Source organism: Hemiscyllium ocellatum, chromosome 9 (genome assembly GCF_020745735.1).
Source record: "Hemiscyllium ocellatum isolate sHemOce1 chromosome 9, sHemOce1.pat.X.cur, whole genome shotgun sequence".
Taxonomy (NCBI): domain Eukaryota; kingdom Metazoa; phylum Chordata; class Chondrichthyes; order Orectolobiformes; family Hemiscylliidae; genus Hemiscyllium; species Hemiscyllium ocellatum.
This window is the reverse complement of record NC_083409.1, coordinates 43,002,996-43,023,867: the sequence shown is the minus strand read 5'-3', so window position 1 is coordinate 43,023,867 and position 20,872 is coordinate 43,002,996. Positions and strand designations below refer to the sequence as shown.

Below are 20,872 nucleotides of genomic sequence, written 5' to 3'. Positions count from 1 at the left end.
ACATATAACTTGGAAGGTGGAATCTTGTCCTTTAATGCAAAGGTACTCTCCACCTGTTCAGATCAAACGTTCGAGATGCAATGACATTGCTTCCTTAAAATGATTAGAATTACACTTGTGACGAGAGAAATTAATTATATACAATGTTATAAGTGTGAGTTTCGGAGAGCCATTGACTGACAGTATCCTCACAAATGATCTCTTTATAAAATTGTTAAAATATGTACACGTAACAATTTCTACATTAAAATAACTTATCTATTTAGAGCCACTCAAATTTTAACTTTGGTGTGAAATATTGCAGAATTAATCAGATGAGCATTAAAAAAGGCCACTCATAATGATTTAAATTTAAATAATGAATTAGCTAACTGGATTGTCAGCGTTTGCCTCAAGCTGTTAGGAAACTAAGTTTAAGATTTTCTGTCGTTTCTTTCCGCTTCTGTACCTTGTACACAGCTGATCAGAAGATCCAGCTTGCTCATTATGTATCCTTTCGAACCTAATACTGTGACTTCTCCACACAAGCACAAAACAGGCCTGCATTACATTTGTTACTGGAATCCCTGCAGTCTTTAAAAAATGCTTAGAATTACTGTGAACCTCGCTTTTTTTTTAATGTTTGTGATTGTGCTTTGTTAGTGACATGTAAGTGGATTTCTAGGAGCACTTAAGTCAAAATTGAAGCTGAATGACCATTCTTTACCTGGAAATCACTTTACGTATGTGCTATGTCAATTGTTTTCATTATGATAATTTAGTAGTTGTTTTATATGAACTTCTGAAATATAGGGCTGAATCTTACATTATTTTGGGCAAGTTTGAATTGCGTTGGATATTTTCGTGGGATTTTCACCATAAGGTCGAATGAGTTTTCATCCAAAATCACTATATTAATTGCCCACTGTGCCCACATGGGGTCGCTCATGTCTGATTTCCACCCCAGCTTACCGTACTCCATTCTCAGAACAACATGCCACTCACTCAATATTCACAGAAACCCCAGTATCCTTTGTACCCACTCCATCGGCAAGACACGAGAGTGCCCTACATTTTGGTCCTCCTCCATTTTATGGCAAGAATCCTACCCCTTGCAGGAAAAAAGATCAAGACCTCCTTCGTGCAGGGGTATCAAGGCATCCATGTCCCACCAAACGAGTAAGTACCACTTTGCGCACCACTGCCACTCACCCATTAATTCTGCTGCCACTCTCAATCATTGCACACCACTTCCAATGATGCAACACCTCTCTTTTATATCTTGCGGGTTCTGTAAGCTTCATGATGACCTTATGGCCTCTGAACCCTTGATCTCTGAAGATGAGAGTACGGACGACCCAGAGGAAGCAGCAAAAAAGGCTGCCTCCTGTAACCGCCACCAGCCCACTAACTGCCCCCTTTGTGCAGGGTTCCCAATCTGCTGAGATGCTCACTGGGGCAGTGCGGGGGGTTCTCAATCTGCTGAACCCTCACTGGGACTGTGCGGGGTTCCCAATCTGCTGATCCCCTCACTAGGACAGTGTGGAGTTACCAATCTGCTGATCCCCTCACTGGGACAGTGCGGAGTTACCAATCTGCTGAGCCCCTCACTGGGACAATGCAGGGTTCCCAATCTGCTGATCCCCTCATTAGGACAGTGTGGAATTACCAATCTGCTGATCCCCTCACTAGGACAGTGTGGAGTTACCAATCTGCTGAGCCCCTCACTGGGACAATGCGGGGTTCACAATCTGCTGAGCCCCTCACTAGGACTGTGCTAGAGGTTCCCAATCTGCTGGGCCTCTCACTGGTTCAGCCCCATAGCTGGCCGAGGAAGGAATGGTCCAGGACACTGGCTCTCGGAAGGCGACCAGTCTCCTGCTCAGGCCCAGGCAGGAGAGCAGCCTCCTGGTGGGCTCAGCAATCAGGGAGTTTGTCCCCATGCACAGGGAGGGGCAGGAGCAGCAGGCAGGGATGTGAGGCACTATGACCCTCACCTTGGGGTCCATGCATTTCCAAATCAGCCAGCTATGGTTCATGGTGGTTCATGAGTCATACTAGATGGCATCTGCACTAACAGCTCACTGCAGCACCTGCAAACAAAGGGAGCAATGGGTACATGTGACATTAGGTGCTGCTGACAACTTTGGCCCTTCTGGGTCAACATTTCCAACATTGACTCTTTGTGTACAAAGACATAGCTGTGAAAGGTTTGTCCAGCAATGACTTTGCCAGGGAGGTGCCACACCCAGAGAAGATCAAGGTTATAAGGAAATAAACAGCCTTCAAGCCTGCGTGCTCCACCTTTCATGGATCTGTAACCTATGTTGTTATCCTTTCAAGGCCCAATGTATGCGCATTGGTGCAACCCCTCCATCACGGCCTTGGTCACTTACTCCATCCAGTCTGTGCATAGTTGCAGTCACTTTCTGCACATTACACACTCTCAATTCCAGTGTCGACAGAAAATGACAGAAACTGGTCCCTTGCCAAAGGTTCTCTGGCTGACTGTGTCAGTGAGCCTTTAAATAGCCACATCCCCTTCCTCAGAGCCTGTTGTCATCACCTTCACAATGTGCCTAACGAATCCATGTACGAACATTGTTTCCAGACCCTGGCATATGAGATGCCCAAGCTCAGAGTGGTCATTGACTGCCCCCATTCCTGAACAGTAAGATACTGAGGGTCAGTACAATGGATACAGCCTCTAATCCCATCCTCTCCTCCCCCAGTACCCACTTGCACCTTAGTTTCTGTGGATGTGCCCTTCAGGCCAATGTGGCCCAGTGCTTCTCGTGATGTTACAGCGCAGGGTGTGCCCAGATTGCTGACTGTATTGCCTATATATTTCTCCAGCTTCATCAGTCCTACCCCTGTCCCTAGACTTGCCGCTTGAAAGCCAACAGACTGTATGTGACCCACTCCCTGCACTACAGAGATACAGTCCTCTCTGACCACCTGCCAGACTGTGGCAATCCCCTGGGTTAGTATGGGAAGCTGCCTTTGCCTTGCAGCCCTGACTGACTGGTGCCTCCATGAACTATATTGATGAACACTCTGTTTGGAGTTGGATACACCGCTGACTGTCAGCTACATATGTAGTGTTTTTGCTATGTAAAGCTGCTGGCATATGCTGGGGTGTGATGTTGACATTGCACACAGCAAGAAACCCACCTTCTTGAGCAGGGAGTGCTGACCAGCAAGGCAAACTGCTTTAGGGCCACATGGTGGCTCAGCGGTTAACACCACTGCCTCACAGCACCAGGGACCCGGATTCAATTCCAGCCTTGGGCGACTGTCAATGTGAAGTTTATACATTCTCCCTGTGTCTGCATGGGTTTCCTCCCACAATCTAAAAGATGTGCAGGTTAGGTGAATTGGCCATGCTAAATTTCCCATAGTGTTCAGGGATGTGTAGATCAGGTGCCTTACTCAGAGGTAAATATAGGGCAGGGGAATAGGTGTGCGTGGTTTATTCTTTGGCTAGTTGGTGTGGACTGTTGGGCCGAAGGGCCTGTTTCCACACTGTAGGGATTCTATTCTGTTTCTGTGATTGCACCAATTTTATGTGGCATGGCATGGCAAGTAGGCATGTGCTAAGTGAGTGAGCAGTAAGAGAGCAAGGGATCAACCCTGAGATGTGGCATTGTCCAGTCTGCGAGCTGATTACCCTTCCCCATGCATAATTTCCCTCACTACACTCTTTCAATTTCACCCAGCAACGTCAGTCTGTGCTTCCAGACCTTACTGCATAGCAGAAGTGCCTGGATGGTTATGATCCATGAATAGATGGTAGATGCAAACACACATAGTGGAGGAGGAGGAGTACATTTGGCTTGGCTCATGGCTTGACGTGTTGCCCGGTGTTCAATATGGAGGTAGTTTGAAGCAAGTGAAGAGCTCAATCCACCCAGGTACCCACTCTGGTTTCCTTGATGTCTAAGTAAAAAACCAAAAGAACTGTGGATGTTGTAAATCAGAAACAAAAACAGAAGTTGCTGGAAAAGCCCAGCAGCTCTGGCAGCATCTGCAAACAGAAATCAGAATCAACGTTTCGGGTCTGGTAACCTTTCCTCAGAACTCTTCTGTGGAAGGATCGCTGGACTGAAAACGTTAACTCTGATTTCTCTTCGCAGATGCTGCCAGATCTGCTGAGTTTGTCCAGCAACATCTGTTTTTTTTTCCCTGTTGTCTAGCTTGTTTGGTGAGGTAGGAGTCTGAATTGTGGCTTTAACAATCAGTAATGACATCCATATGCACTTGCCACTGTTGAACGAGTCTAACCAAGCCACTTGTGAAAAGAATAAAAGATGGATGAGACAATCTAGCCATCAGGATGGGCTTTGCCATACTCGTTGCCTGACTTTTCCCACATCTCATTGTAGCCCGTCTCACAGACCCCTATAGGATTCTGTCTGTTATTTTTTATGATGCTTCAGCTTCTGACATGCATGTCCCAAACTATTATACTGCTCTCTGTAGAATTCATAAAAAAGAACAATCAATGTCTTTAACTTCCTGTTGCAGTCTGTGAGAAGTCAAAAAGTGTGGGGCTGGAAGAGCACAGCAGGTCAAGTAGCATCCGAGGAGCAGGAGAGTTGACATTTCAGGCATCAGCTCTTCCTCTGGCAGAATGTGGGAAGTCTTCAATGTGCCTTGCTGCCTATACTGTCTTAAAACATCACTGCTGAGTTTCTTAGAGATCCCTCTGACTTGGTCTCTGATTTAAACTAACAACAACAAAAGAGGAAATCCGCACTACAAAATTCATTGGAAGGATTGGCTTTGCCAGGCCAATAGAAAATGCTGTTGTTGCACTGCACAATGTGAAATTCCAGGTTAAGCATGTGGCAATTGCTGTCATGAATGTTACAGACATCAAATAAATCAGATGGTCCATTGCACTGTCCTGCATGCAAATCATAGTGGATCAAAGCTGAACTTTTGTCTGGCACCTCGAAAGCTAAATTCTTACAACCAATGTTAAATTTTTAACAGCTTTGATTGTCATCTGCAGCCTTCAAACTCACCTGTGTACTCCAACTTGTTTTATTCTCGTTGATTAGTATCTCTTGACTAATTATCTGACGTAAGTATGAATCATCCCAAGGGCACATCAATAGGCCAAGTGCAGTCGATCTTCCAAACATCCATCTGCAATTAACATTAACTAACCTGCTGCAATTGAATCCCATAATTCACCCAGTTTCCTGCAATACTATTTACATTAATAGAGGTTGAAGCTAATCAATTTTGTGATGTCGGTTGAGATTTATTTAAATAAATCTCATCAGCATTTGAAATATTTTAATTAGTCTTGTCATCCTGGGATTGAATAGTGATTTAACCTTCTTATTTCAGCCAAGATGTGTCTCTGTTGAGGTTCTTTAAACTTCAGTAGTTTTATCACTGTACAGTTTGCTGCTGCTGATTTATCTGTGTTTAGGATTTTATAAGTTTGGGTTAAGAGCTTGTTCTACATTGTGATCTGCTTCTGCTGAGAGATGAGTTGAAGAGTGTAGTGCTGGAAAAGCACAGCCGGTCAGCCAGCATCCTAGGAGCAGGAGAATCAACGTTTTGAGCATAACCATCAAGAATGAGGGGGTGACCCAAGAGGTCTGAGAGATAAGTGAGACAGGGGTGGGGCTGGGGCAGAAGGTAGCTGAGAATGCAATAGGTAGATGAAGTCGGGGGTGAAGGTGATAGGTCAGAGAGGAAGGTGGAGCGGATAGGTGGGAAGGACAGTTTAAGAGACCAGTGCCGAGTTGGAAATATCTGGAGACTTATGAAGTAAATGAGAACTCTTGGTAGATGTTTCTTCTTTTAGATGTTTCTACTGAGGTAAAAGTGATTCTGTTCTTTGGAATGCTAAATCAGGACATCCCTCAAACAGGTTTTAAACTATTATAGCTGAAAATGTGTTGCTGGAAAAGCACAGCAGGTCAGGCAGCATCCAAGGAACAGGAAACTCGACGTTATATGCCTGACCTACTGCACTTTTTCAGCAACACATTTTCAGCTCTGAGCTCCAGCATCTGCAGACCTCACTTTCTCCTCGAAGATTTACACTGTTATAGTCTATTTAAATTATTGCACTGATGTAAAGCCACTGATGAATATAGATATAGTAAGCTTCTGATCATTAACAATCTAACAGCGAAGTTAATCCATTTATATCAAGTAGCTCTTGCAAGCATATCTATTTTGTAATGAACTGCATCCAGTTTCTACTTGGGATTTTTTTTCACATGACTAATTCCGTACAAACGTTTACCATAGTTCTAGTCTGACCAACAATATAACTTTGGTGTGTCTCACCAGTTGAATGATAGTTACAAGGGGAGGTAAGCCAATGAGTTACGGAATAATGACCAGTATAGTTTGTCATGCTTTAGCTGTCGGCTTTAGGTTGGCTGTTGTACCATCTCTTGAAAGGGTCATAACTACAGCACGGTGGCACAGTGGTTAGCACTGCTGCCTTACAGCGCCAGGGACCTGGGTTCAATTCCCGCCTCAGGCGACTGACTGTGTGGAGTTTGCATGTTCTCCCCATGTCTGCGTGGGTTTGCTCCGGTTTCCTCCCACAGTCCAAAGATGTGCGGGTCAGGTGAATTGGCCATGCTAAATTGCCCGTAGTGTTAGGTAAGGGGTATGGGTGGGTTGCGCTTCGGCGGGTCGGTGTGGACTTGTTGGGCCGAAGGGCCTGTTTCCACACTGTAAGTAATCTAATCTACATTTTGTTGTGTTTGGCCATAAATTACACTGCAAAGAGCTCCATGTACATCCAATATTTTTTTTTACACGATACATACTGTGGCAGCAGCATTAAGTAAAAAGATGAATGCATTGTGAAATTAACATGCAAATAAACAAGTTTTAATGATGTCTAAACCATGTAAAGCCAACAGGAGAGTATTATTTGTCAGGGAACAAAGTAAAGAATACATTTTTGTCATAATATAATGTGAGCTTACCGGTAAATCCATGCTGACATTTACAGATGTAGCCAGCAGCGTGCTCATAGCTGAAAACTGCAGGCAATTCTGATCCAATTCCATACATAATCTTCCAGGAGAGCTCAATACACTCCCCTCCATGGAGGCAAGGATTACTGAAGCATTCATGGATATCAATTTCACAGTGTATCCCTGTGAAACCTGCATAAATCACAAAATTCATATTTATAATAATTTTCCCACTGATAAACCAATCAGAAACACATGGTGAGACAACCGTTTCCATCTGAGAGTTGTGAGGTGAAATTGAGCTTAAGGGAAGAAGATGAGCAGTGTAACTAAATTCTAACTTTTTAAAAACTTTTGATAATTGAGTTACAGAAATAACAGTGAACTACATGGGTTTCTTTTTATCATTTTCCTTTTCTTTAATTTGATCATGGTATGCAGACATGGATGAAGAGGCTCATGTTTAGTGTACATTCTAATCGCTTTTGAGAAAGTGGGAGTGAGCTGCCTCCTTGAACCACTGGAGTCCATGGGGTGGAGGTATACCCACAATGCTACTCTGCAATTCCAATTCTTTTGACTCAACAACAAGGAATGGCTTCATATTTCCAACCCTTCCTCTGCTTTTTCTTGCATGTCCTCTTTCTTTTTAGTACATTCTCTCTTAATCTCCTTTCTGTAATCTTGCTGTCTTAATTGTCTTAATGTTGATTGTCTCTACCTCTTTTTGTTGAGTCTATGTCTTCTTTCCATCTTTGTATTGTGTGACAAAATCATCAATTCTTCCACCTCTCACCCTTCCACTATTGCTATTCCAGAACATAGGAATCAGATGTTCCATTCTGCTGTATGCTACATCGGTGAGGTTTCACTGTCTGACGAAAAAAGAAGCCTTGACTCAGAGCAAGGTATACGTACACAAGAGGGAACACCCAGAATGATATTTGACCATCACTGCTAGTTTTAGTCCAAACAAACCTTTCTCTTCTTACATTTTGAGCTGAATAAAACACTTTTCTGTTTTTTTTTCAAAATGGATGCAGCAGTGTGTTGGTAGTACTGGCTGGGAAAGTTCAACTCAAAGACTATCCTTCTGTCAAACCTATCTTTGTGAATGCTTAGCCTCACTTGTTCTTTTGACAGTGTCTGAGTATTGGCAAATAATAAGATGCACATTTGCTGATAGTTTCATTAGAATCCAACACAGCAGTGATATACTGCTGCTCTGGAGATCAGGAACAGCTTATGTTACTACTCACCCACTGTAACATTGATATATTAATAATGGTGGAGTTGATAGACCAAGACAGTATTGCTCTTATTTCACATTGCTGCATGATTCAGGTAACCCTTTAAAGTGATAATATTCACCTTTTGTACTTGTGTTGTTTGTGAGCACATTTAAAAATAATCAAGATTTTCCAGACACATTTGTATAAGCTTTATCCTCTATCTATATGCCCAGTGTCTGTAAGAACTCCATAAAATGGATCTGTGTTCTGAGCTGAAATTCCAAACTGAAAATCAGATCCTGTGCAGGTGAGACTTGAATTATCGATCAACATGCGCGTTTATCCAAAATGCGCATGGACTTATTTTATGGTTTTTGCTTTGACGTTGTTGAAATAGTAACTGTAGAACTGAGCCAGATCATGATTTAATTTAGATGCAAAATTATGAACTTTAAAATATTTTAGGAGGTATTTAATTCAGTGATATAATGATTTCAAAAAGCTGCTACAAAGAAGTAGGACTGTAATGTTATATTGATCAAACTGCCTTCCATTCCTCCTCTAAGGCACATTAAATGCTACTGAGAGCAATTCTGTCAATCTGACCTGCACTCAACAACCAGCTCACACTGAGCAGGGATTGAACTGTCCCATGCTATGTGTCTGAGCTACTCAGTGACTAAACCACTGCTAGAGGAGTAGGTAGATGTAATATTGATGTGGTCAACTTGCAGAACATTTCAGAGAACATCTCTGGGACACACACACCAAATAACTCAACTGCCCTGTGGCCAACCACTTCAACTCCTCCTCCCACTCCACCAAGGGCATGCATGCCCTGGGCCTCCTCTACCACCAAATCCTAGCCACCTGACACCTGGAAGAAGAACACCTCATCTTCTGCCTTGGGACCCTCTAATCACATGGCATCAACATCAACTTCACTAATTTCCTTATTTCCTCTCCCCCCACCTTATCCCAGATCCAACCCTCCAACTCTGCACCACCCTATTGAACTGTCCCACCTATCTATCTTCCTTCCTACCTATCCACTCCACCCCACCGCTGTGAGCTATCACCATCACCTCTCAACTGAATTTACCTACCGCCTTTCAAGCTACATTCCTCCCAAGCCCCACAACCCTCCCATTTATCTCTTAACTCCCCACATTCCTGATGAAGAGCTTATGCCTGAAATGTCCTGCTCCTAAATGCTGCCTGACCAGCTGTGCTTTCCCAGCACCACACATTCTGACTCATCTTGTATAGGTCAAGTACCTGCCTTCCCTCTGATAGCATTTCATGTTTAAAAATAGATACAAATTTTTCTATATGGAGAGTCATGTTCTGTGACTACAGCAGCTTGGTCTGCCTGAGTGAAACACAGTTCTCGCATTTCTGGTATTTTATATCCTTTCACCTGAGTGTGTTTGGAAGTAGGAATGTCATTTAGTCAGGTGGGATGGGAGTCGGATGGAAAAATTACCACCTTCCCACCTCCACACAGATTAAGTCTGTGGTGAGAAGGCCCATGGACAGCTTTCTTCATCTGCTATTAATGCTCTCTTAAAAACCTCTTCGACAGGCAAGTAGGCCTTTAGCCATGCATGACAGGAGGCTCTTTTGGGTTGTTTGTGGTCTCCCATGGTTCTAAGCATATGGTGGGTTGTGATAGGAGTAGTGGTCACCCATTGAAAGGCACTCAATGCTGATTGAGGGGGGCCAACATTGTGAAAAGGGTTGGGAGTCAGTTTTTTTGTGTTCGTTCATAGGATGTGAGCTTCATTAGCAAGGCCAGCATGTATTGCCCATCCCTAATTGCTAGGAGGGCAGTTAAGAGTCAATCACATGGTTGTGGGTCCCATGTCACATGTAGGCAGTTTTCTTCCTGAAAGGACACGAGTTAACCAGGCTGTTTTTTCTGACGATCAACAACGGTCCCATGATTATTGTTAAACTCATAATCCCAGATATTTTTAGACCCTATCATGGTGGGACTTGAGCTAGGTTCCACTGAAAGTCCAGGGAGAAAAAGGGGTAAAAACCAATAATAAACATACTGGTCACAATGGACTTTCATTTTACGGTATACAAGTTAAATCAGTATGTGTCATTTGCAAGTTTGACGCTTTTTATTTGCTTCTGGGAAACGCTTGTCTTTATTTGCTGAGTGAAATAACTCCAAAGAAGCTGGTATCCACCAAGTCAGCTTTTATTTACACACAATGTTAGAACTGTTTCTTCAGAGTCAGTTTGTGGAGTGTCAGTATCTCTGACATTCCTCTTTTTATCCATCAGTTAATCACAGCTTGGACCAAATTAACAGCCCCAATCGGGGAACACATTCTATGAGGTCATCCTGGCTGACCTTGTTACAATCACTACATTGAGGACATCTTGGAGCTCCAACCCTGTGACCTGAGCCCTAAGAAACTCCTCCCACTATCACTTCCTCAGGCCTAGATTGCTTTGATTTTCTGGGCCTCCAGTGCATGTACTTCCCACAGCAGACACCGTATTCCCAGTGGCGCTGCTCAGCAAAAGGGCCTCAAATAGGCAGGCGGCTCTGCCTGAGCAGGGCTTGCCGGTCTAAAAGTTTTGATTCCATGTCAGTTACTTGATGTGCTCATAATTCTCAGGCATCATGGGTTCCATTACTGGCTCCCTATCTGGTGGCTCAGACACTAGTCACCTTCATAAACTTCTCCACCCTCCATTTGTAAATCAGCAGCAAGGTGGTCTAAGGCATCAATCTGAGCATTTTCAGAACAAACGCAATACCCTCTTTCTCCCATTTGACTGGGGTCGTCACAATGCCAATGTTGATCACCCTTCTCCATCGCCTCTTGTCACCCATTTCCCTTCCATTCTGCTGCATCTAAGCACCTCACTTACTTCAGTTTTTCATCTGGCCTTGGGCTTTCTTCCTCCCCATCTCAGCCGCACTCGCCTCACCAGATTTCATCCCTTTCTCTCTCCCCCAAACAGATGACCACACCGTGCACACAAAACTATTCAGTTATAATTTCCCCAAATTAGTTTATTTTAAGTCTTTGTAAATTTATGTGCATGAGACAATTTTTTTGTTGTAAGTCAAATTTTGTTGATATTGTTGGCCATATAAATTAAAGGGTTCATACAAACCTGTCCAACAGTGGCAAGTGTAGTTTCCAATATTGTCCTGACAGGTGGCGTTGTTGAGGCAGGGATGTGAAAGGCAAGCTGGAACATGGATGTCACAGTGTACACCTGTGAATTGACTGTTCACACAGTCACAGCTATATCTGCAATATGATCAATATAGTGTTAATTTGATTTGGATATTGCTAAGGATTAGTAACTATTGAGAATAGAGTTTTTAACATCTAGGCAGAAATGCTATTGTTGGAATCAATGGTTATTATTTTTGGGTTGTTTGGTGTAATCTATGCCTGACTAAGGACTGCAACATTTTAAACCTTTTCCCCTCTCTCAGCAAATTTTCAATCATTCTTCTCAGTTTTGAATTGAAACCAAATAGAATTCAACAACCAGATTCTTACACCTATCGATGTTCCAGTACTCATGTAACAGAATAACTTGCGGATTGACAATGCTTTATTTACCAAATTACGCAATGCGTAGTCCCACTTCACATTGAAAGGAATAAAATGTAATCTATAGATGAAAATATGTAGCTGTAGAAAATTCAGAAGTTCACTATTTCCATATTCTAAGTCACTCAAAGCAGTAACAGTCGAACTAAGATACAGCAAGTGTTTTTAGGAAAGATTTTGAAAATTGATCAAAGACAGTCAGAAGGTAACAAAAAATGATGATTTATTGACACACTAATAATTCTTTGCCCTCTGCTGAAGCTCAACTGAGGTAAACTGTTCTGACTGGCAATCAGCCCTTTCGCTCTTTGTTCTCTTTCAGGAGCTTATCACATCAGACAGACTTTGTTTGAAATAAGATATATTTGCAGCATCCCAGATGACTACTATCATCATGGCAAAGGTGTTTGCCAACTGCCTGCTGACTGGTTACAGATTCTCAATGCAACCCATGTAAATCAAATGGAGACAGAGCAATGTCATTTGCAGTTGATGCTGTGAACCCTGTGACAAATGGTTTGCATTTGTCCCAAACATAAAAAGAACTTTGCAAACGCTTTCTTCCTGCTACTTTTAAAGGCATAAATTAAACACTGAATGCTTGACACTTTGAGTTCACACTTGCAACCCATTTGTCTCAAAAAGTAAAATTTTCCAAGTGCCAAGACCTTTTACCTCCACTTTTTATACAGCTACAAAGTGACAGCATTATAGCCTTTTCAATGTAATTCAAGATCTGTAAGTCCCTAATGCTTAATTTTAGAAAACTCTATGTTCAAACTTGCAAAATTTTTCGCTTTAGGTTTTTAAAAAAAAATTCAGCAAATTTGAAGTGCAAGATGACCACAAAGTTCAGAAAATTTTGGAATATTTTGTTAAACTTGACTAGTACTCCCTGTGACCAATTAATAGTCAGAACATAGATTTTACAGTGAGGATATCAATGAGGTTTGCTATTGTTAAAATATATATGAAACAGCCAGTTCCACAAGCCACATCTGCCATTAAACCCAGAAATCAGGAACCTGTGCCTGAGTTGTTCTGCTCCTCCTCAAGCTTTGTTATCATGTCTCAGCATTTAAACATGTAGAATCTATCAAGCTGGGTACTTCTATGATATGTACCCATTGACCTTCACAACTTTTACTTATTTCTGTCTTTTATCTCTTTCTCTTTGTATATTTTTCCTTTCCTTTCATTAGTGCTTTCTACACACAATTTTACACGGACTCAACCTTCTACCTCATGCTCCATTTAGATGCTGCATTCCTTAGTTAAGATTCTTCTAACCACTTACAGGGTTGCACAGTTGTTTGTCCTTTCACACATGCCCCAGTTCCCTTTTTGAGAGTACCATACTGCTTTGTATTCAATTTGCTGTACGTTCAGGTGTAAATGCCCATGTGTACATGAATTGAGCAGCTGGTGTCCTTTGTTGGCTGTTGCCTGTTCCAACAGTTGCCTTGATTTTATAACTTACCCATTTACTTTGTCTGTACATTGCCCTCCATTCTGGCATGGCTGACTAGCACATTCATCGAGGTTTATTTCACAGTCCCTGCCTTTGAATCCTGGTGCGCACGTACAGCTGTAGCTGGCAAAGTGGTCGTGACAGGTTGCCTCATTCAGGCACGGCTGTGACAAACATTCGTTGATTTCCAGCTCACAATTTGTTCCTACAATACATAACCCAATAATGAATACATGATTATAGTACCCCAAAAGAGTCAACTGTTGGACACCCTCAATTATTTTAAATTAAGCTCACAACTTCCCAGTGATCCGGAAGCTCCAAGATTTGTAGAGATTTGGTTGGAATCCCACTTGGGATTCACATTTGTCAAATTTTCCCATTGTCTAAAAAAAGGACAGGAAGACCTCAGGAGGACTTAGGAAGTTATTCTTCTCTCAATCCCATTTGCTCCTCATCCAGCATGATGAACTGCTGCCTCGATTGCTTTCGCTGAGAAAACAGTCTGTGACAATAATATGACAACAGAAAATCAATGGGAATTCAGGTCAGGAGAGGTGCTGAACAAGAGGCTGATCCAATATTACCATTTTATACTAGTTTTCAAAATTAGTTCCAATAAGCTGATGCAATACTCAAAGAGATTGATAGGACAGAGCACCAACGACTGGGACGATCATCATGGCACTTAGAAAAGAAACAGCTTCATAATAAGACACACAAAAAGATATGAATTAAGCATTGTAAATAACAGACAGCTAGGGAACCTCTGGTTTTGGTGCAACTGTAGCAATAGCTACAATTTATATTTACACTTAGTTAATACTATTACAATATAAAAGGAAAGATATAAAGTAATCACTGCTTCTTTGAAATAACCATGTCATATAAACATGTGGTGTACTCTGAGCCTTTGATCCTTATGAATCTGGATTGCTTTCATTCCTTATATTATCATCTCTTCTTTCATTTTGTATAATAAGATTTGAATTTGAATTTCTTTTTGAGTCTGGCTAGGCCATACCAATTTCATTTTAAATTTATTCTTTCACAGGATGCAATAATTTGCTAAATCAGAATTTGTTGCTCATCATTAATTGCCGCAGAGAAAGTAATGGTGAGCTACCTCCTTAAACCACTGCAGCCCATTTGGTGTAGGGACAACCATAGTGTTGTTAGGAAAGGAGTTCTAGGAATTTAACCCAGGGACAGTTAAGGAACACTGGTATATTTACAAATCTGAATGTTGGACTGCATGCAGGCAGTAGTGCATCTGCTGTCCCTGTCCTTCTCGTGGTGAAGGTTGAGGGTTTGTACGTAGTGTTGGAAGAACCTTGATGAGTTGCTGCATTGCATTTTGTATATGGTACATGCACGACTGCTGCCAGTATGGTGAATGGGATTAAATGTCGAAGATGGTGGGTGGGCTGCCACTGAGGTGGATGCTTTGTTTTAGATGGTGTTGAGCTTCTTGAGTGTGATTTGAGTTGCACTCACCCAAGTAGGGGAATATGCCCCAGCACAGACCCAACTTGCGTCATAGATTGTGAACAGGCATCAGGGAGTCAGGAGATACATTGCCATAGAATTCACAGTTCTGACCTGTTCTGCGAGTCGCAGTATTTATGTGTCTGGTCCAGTTAAATGTTTGGTCAGAAGTAGCCCCAGGATGTTGACATGGGAAAGATCCAGTGATGGTAATGTCATTAACAGTCATGGGAGGATGATTAGATTCTCTTTTGTTATTGCTGTCAGCTAGCACTTGATTGGCATAAATGTCACTTGCCACTGTCACTCTGAAGCTTGATCAGGCCTTGATCCATATGGATTGCTCCAGTGCCTCAGGAGTTTGAATGGTGCTGAATGTTATGGATTCATCAGTGAGTACCCCATTTCTGAATTTATGATGGAGCAATGATCATGATGAAGCAGCTGAAGATGGTTGGGGTTAGGACAGCAGCCTGAGGAATTCCTGGAGTGCTGTCCTGGAATTAGGATGATTGGCCTCCTTTGTGCTAGATATGACTCTAACCAGTTTCTGTGATTTTGATCGACTTGCTGTGTCCCCTTGATGCCATACCGTCTCAAATGCTGCCTTTGCATCAAGGGCAGAGACGAAAGAACTGCAGATGCTGGAATCCAAAGTAGACAGGCAGGAGACTGGAAGAACACAGCAAACCAGGCAGCATCAGAAATCAAAGTTTTGGGTGTAACCCTTCTTCAGGACTAGGGGTGGGTCTGGGGAGAGCTGCAGATAAAGGGGGTGACGGGAGCAGGGTGGTGAAGTGTAGATGGGGGAAGACAGATAGAGGGTGTGACCTGGTGCTCAATGGGAGGAATGAATACGGTTGGTGGCAGGGAGGGAGAGGAACTGGGAAGGGAATCAGAGGATGGGGAGGGATGTTATTTGAAATTGGAGAACTCGGTGTTGAATCCTCCAGGCTATATGGTGCCCAGGTGGAAAATAAGGTGTTATTCCTCTTATAGGCACTGTGGTTTGTTTTGACATTGGAGGAGGCCAAGGATGGTCATATCGGAAAGGGAGTGGTTGGGGGAATTGAATCAAGGGCAATCAACCTCAACTCATCTCCGTAATTCAGCTCTTTTGTCTGCGTTCAAACCAAGGCTTTAATAAATTGAGAAGCCAATTGGCCTTGTGAAACCTCATCTGAGTGCCAGTGATCAGGTGATTGCTTGTAAATGCTACTTGATTGTACCTTTGATGACCCCTTCCATTGTTTTACTGATGATAGAGAATAGAATAATGGGGTAGTAATTGGCCAGGTTGGATTTATCCTGCTTTTTTTCAATAATAGGACATATGGCATTATGAATTAGAGTCAGTCATAGAGGATGGAGACAGGCCCTTTGGTCCAAACTGGTCAATTCCAAACTAAACGCTTATCCATGCTAACCCAATTTCCCTGCAATTGGCCCATATCGTTCTAAACCTTTGGTATCCATGTATTTGTCTAAATGCCTTTTAAATGTTGTTAATATACCCGCCTCAACCACTTCCATTGGCAGCTCATTCCATATGTGTATCACCCATTGCGGAACAAAGTTGCCCCTCAGATTCCCTTTTATTCTTTCCCCTGTAAATGTAAACTAATGCCCTCTCATCCTCAATTCCCCAACCCCGGAAAAAAGACTTAGAGCATTAACCCCTATCCATGCCTCTCATGATCTTATACACTTCTATAATATCCCCTCCTCAGTCTCCTATGCTCTAAATAAAAAGTCCTAGCTTGTCCAACTTCTTCCTATAGCTCAGATCGTTGAGTCATGGCAATACCCTTTAAATTTCTTCTGCACTGTTTCCAGTTTAGGATCATCCTTCCTATAGCAAGGTACCCAAAACTGAACACAACACTCCAAGTGCGGCCTCACTAATGTCCTGTACAACAGCAACATAACTTTCCAACTTCTGTACTCAGTGCCCTGACTGATGAAGGCCAGTGAGCCAAAAGCTTTCTTCAGTGCCCTGTCTACCTGTGACTCCACTTTCAGAGAACCATGTACCTGAAATCCTACATCTCTCTGTTCCACTACACTTCTTAAGGCCATACCATTCACCATGAAACTCCTACCCTGATTTGACTTTCCAAAATGCAAGACCTCATACTTATCAATATTAAATTCCATTTGCCATGACTCGGCCCACTTCCCCAGCTAGTCATGCTGCAATTTCCTCGCTGTCTGTGGTACTGCCTATTTTAATGTTATCTGCAAACTTACTTATAATTGTCAGTGTTGGTAAAATCTCAGAATTCCCTTTTGTCAAATTGTGCACACTCACAGTGACTTGCATTTATGTAGTACCTCTTAAAAATAGTAAAAATGATGATTTGTGAATCTAGTCAATTCTTACTTGGTACTTTCTCAGCTTTTATAATACTTATTGGCAGTGCCCACGCAGAATCTATAGAAATAGGTTGGGGTACAACCCAGTTGTAACTGCAATTAGATTCATGGAATACTTACAGTTCAGAATAAGGGCATTTGGCCCATTGATACTATGTCAGTTCTATAGTTCAGCAATCTAGTCAGTTTCCCCCTACCCTGTTCTATTCTTGTAGTCCTGCAAGTTTATTTTCCCTCAAGAGTTCATCCAACCTTATTTGGAAATCGTCCTCATCTTCTCTTGCACTGCCCTTGTGAGCAGAGTTCCAGGTTATTATCATTCATTACATAAGAAAGGTTCTTCCTCTCATCCCCAATCCATGTCTTGTCATCCTTGTGCTATCAGCTAATGGGAACAGCTTCTCTTTTTCTAAGTTCCCTGACTCATGGCCTCAGTGAGTGAGAAGCATGTTGGATGATTCTCATTATGAAAAAGACCACAAAGGTAATGGTGAGTGTTGCTGAAACGATCAAAAATTGGATACAGTCATTGTGAATTATTGAGTGAGTTTAAGCGTAGCAGCAGTTTGGTTTGGTTTCTGCGGATCTATTATTCCTCATTATTTTTTATAATTTATGCCTTCAGAATTTCTAGCTCCGAATTCTTTGCCCTCTTCTCCCTGAAATGTGAAAAGCAGAGTGACACACTGTTGCCCATCTGAATTATGCAAGTGGTGCTGTCAAAGTTGGGAATCAAAAAGACTTCAAAACAAAGTCTACAATTAACTGGTACAATTTGTAACTGGGCTGTCTTACATAATTTGGCAGACCTCATTTAAAAAAAAGATACCTGCAGCATTTAAAAATTATTAATCAATACAGGATGGACTTGTTGGAATAGAGGTATTGACTTATGTAATTGTTTTAATAATTAATGAATAGATGCTGTGCTAAATCTGGGATATGATCTGAAATACATTGGCTGGAAGGATAGTAGAAGCAAATTCAAAGTAACTTTGAGATGTTATTTGAATAAAAACTGAAAACATAAAACCTGTCAGGGGAATGGGACCAATAATTCTTCAAAGAGTGAAGCAAAAACTTATTGGACCAAATGGCTCCTTTCTTGCTGTAAAATTCTAGGAACTTTCTACGAAATAATAGGCTAACTTTTCAAATTAAACGCCAGAACTGAAAACACGTGTTTTTTTTAATTCAGATGGGCATTTTTGGAATGATAATAGCAGAATTCCTTCAAGACAGTTTACCAAATAATAGTCAGACTGGCTAGAAAGTACTTTTTACCTGTCAGACCAGGTGGGCAGGCACAGATATACTTGTCTATTTCGTTCATGCACCTGGCTTCATTCCTGCAGGGTTCTGATGCGCATTCATTAACTTCAATCTCGCAACGTCTGCCCTGGTAGCCAGGCACACAGAAACATAAAAATCCATCAATCTTGTCCTTGCACACAGCTCCATTTTCACATGGACTTGATGCACATTCATTCACATTGGTTTCACAGTTGGCGCCGGTGTAACCTGGTGGGCAAACACAGCTAGAGCCTACAGCTTCATCTAAACAGATGGCACCATTCATGCAGGAGGTGTTGGCACATTTGCCGAGATAGGTTTCACAACTGGGGCCAATTTGACCTGGAGGGCAATCACAGGAGAAGTCAACTGTGCCTAAAACACGGTTGCATGTTGCATTATGCAGACAGGGATACGAAGTGCAAACGTCATATAGCTCCTTGCAGTTCTTCCCTGTAAATGGCACTGGTGCATCTGGACAATGGCAAACGTAGGTCTCGGACTGTGGTTCACAGGTTGCATTGTTTTCGCAAGGTTTGGAGAGGCACTTGTTCAGATTTGCAGTGCTATATGAACCTAGAGAAGGTAAGAAGAAAAAAGGCAAAGTTAGACATGACAAAATATGGCGCAAGGTTACCATAAAGGAAACAAGTTGGTTGTTTTCACAGTAGTCAGTAAGTATTAAAAGTCATATTTGGATTCTGAACCATTCATAAAATAGTTGGCCATGAAGCTATTCTGGTGCGAATTTGTATTTACTATGAAGAGAGCTTGAAAGTTGGTGATGTGACATTTTATCAGATTGGGCTCAGCCACCTAGTTGAGCAGACTGAATGGCCTCATCCTGTTCAAAGTTTCTTCAACCAAGACCATCAAAATTCTGCATGTTCTTGCTTTACTTAAATGAGCTGTCAGACCTCACACCTGAATAATATTGATCACAATTTAAAAATGGCTCATTGACTATGAAGCACTTTGAGATGTCAGTCTCCATCCTGTCTCAGCTCAGTGGCTGCAGAAGATCTTAGCAATACTTTAATTACCACTAGAAACAGCTATTCCAATGATGTGTGGGCTGGTCTTCCACCTTGCAGTTTCCACAAACCTGAGCTGATCTGGAACCCTGCTGTCTGTATCCCAATTTACACCAAGTCTGATTTGCCTGTCTATGACTTACATTGACACTGTTACTGTAATTGTGTGCTGAATTTCATTTGCATAGTTACGGATGGACTTCCATTACTTGTAGATTGTGCAGGGGAAACCACCACACAAACCACTTTCAGGTATTTTAAACATTGGAATCTATTCTTAGAATACCACCATCTATATACAGGTCTGACTGTACTATCTGGGTACCTGTATGTAAGATAGGAGCAGATATTTGGTCATTAACTCTGGGCTGCTGTGCCGATCAATAGGATCATAGCTAATATCTACATCAGCTACACATTGCTGGACTAAACTCAAAGCGCTGAATTGATTCCTTGAATATCCAATAATTTATGAATCCCTTCTGGTGAACATATTTGACAGTCAAAGTTTTCTGTAATAGAGCATGACAAAGCTTCACAACCCTTTAAGTGAAGAAATTCCTCTTCATTTCAGTTCTAAATGCCTGACCTCTTATTCTGAGATGGGGACTCCTAATTCTAGCCTCCCAAGTCAGGAGAAACATCTTCGTATCTTGTCAAGCCACTCAAGAGTTTCATTTGGAGAACAACGTTTTCAAATAAGGTCATAACAGAACTAAGCATACTCCTGTAGCCAGGCTTGGGAACAGCTTCCAGGACAATGATAGCTTGGTTAGTCACAGTGAACCTAACCGTTGTGTTAAACGTTTACGTGACAAGCAACACAGAAGTTCTCTGTCAGAACACATTGATATCAGGCAGCTCACTGATGCGGCAATGATCAAGACCAAACAATCATTAATTACTTCTTGGAAAACAGCCAAAGCAGAAAAGAGTATTCTACAGTGCAGCAGGGGTTCCCAGTTGCAGGTGTATTTGACTGACCACTTAAGATTCCATTATTATTTAACTCTCAAACAGAAAACAGTCAATGCTTCATGAACGTTCAGCCTAACTGTGATCAACGGGCCAGAATGATAAACATGAACTTTTGTTACCTGGCAGCTTTCATTATTCATTTTATTGATCACCAATGTCAGTTAAAGAGCTTTAAAGACTGCAGGAAGGACTGCTGGAGAGCAAGAATATACACTGCAATTGTGCTGGTGTCTACTCTTCAATCCAAGGGTAAAACTTGCACAGTGGCATCATACAACACACACTCCTAACACAGTCTGAGTCAAGCAAACCACAAGAAGGAGTTGAGCCCCTATCAGGAGACAATTAGATAGAACAAGACACTCATTCATCAGGGTCCCACGAAGCAAATATCTTGTGAAGTACTCTATAAATTCAGTGCATAACAGCAATCTTCAGAGGGACCAAAAATACCTTCTCG

At 42.0% G+C, this 20,872-nt stretch overlaps 1 protein-coding gene across 1 annotated transcript in view; it reads right to left on the bottom strand.

The window, feature by feature from the left end:
• crb1 (crumbs cell polarity complex component 1) overlaps positions 1 to 20,872 on the bottom strand; it is a 163,657-nt gene that overhangs the window by 74,625 nt on the left and 68,160 nt on the right. The window contains exons 3-6 of the mRNA XM_060829555.1: positions 18,392 to 18,976; positions 13,253 to 13,448; positions 11,321 to 11,460; positions 6,954 to 7,136 (exon numbers count right to left, since the gene is read on the bottom strand). Of these exons, the coding sequence (XP_060685538.1) occupies positions 6,954 to 7,136; positions 11,321 to 11,460; positions 13,253 to 13,448; positions 18,392 to 18,976 (1,104 nt within the window). The remainder of the gene's footprint in view (positions 1 to 6,953; positions 7,137 to 11,320; positions 11,461 to 13,252; positions 13,449 to 18,391; positions 18,977 to 20,872) is intronic.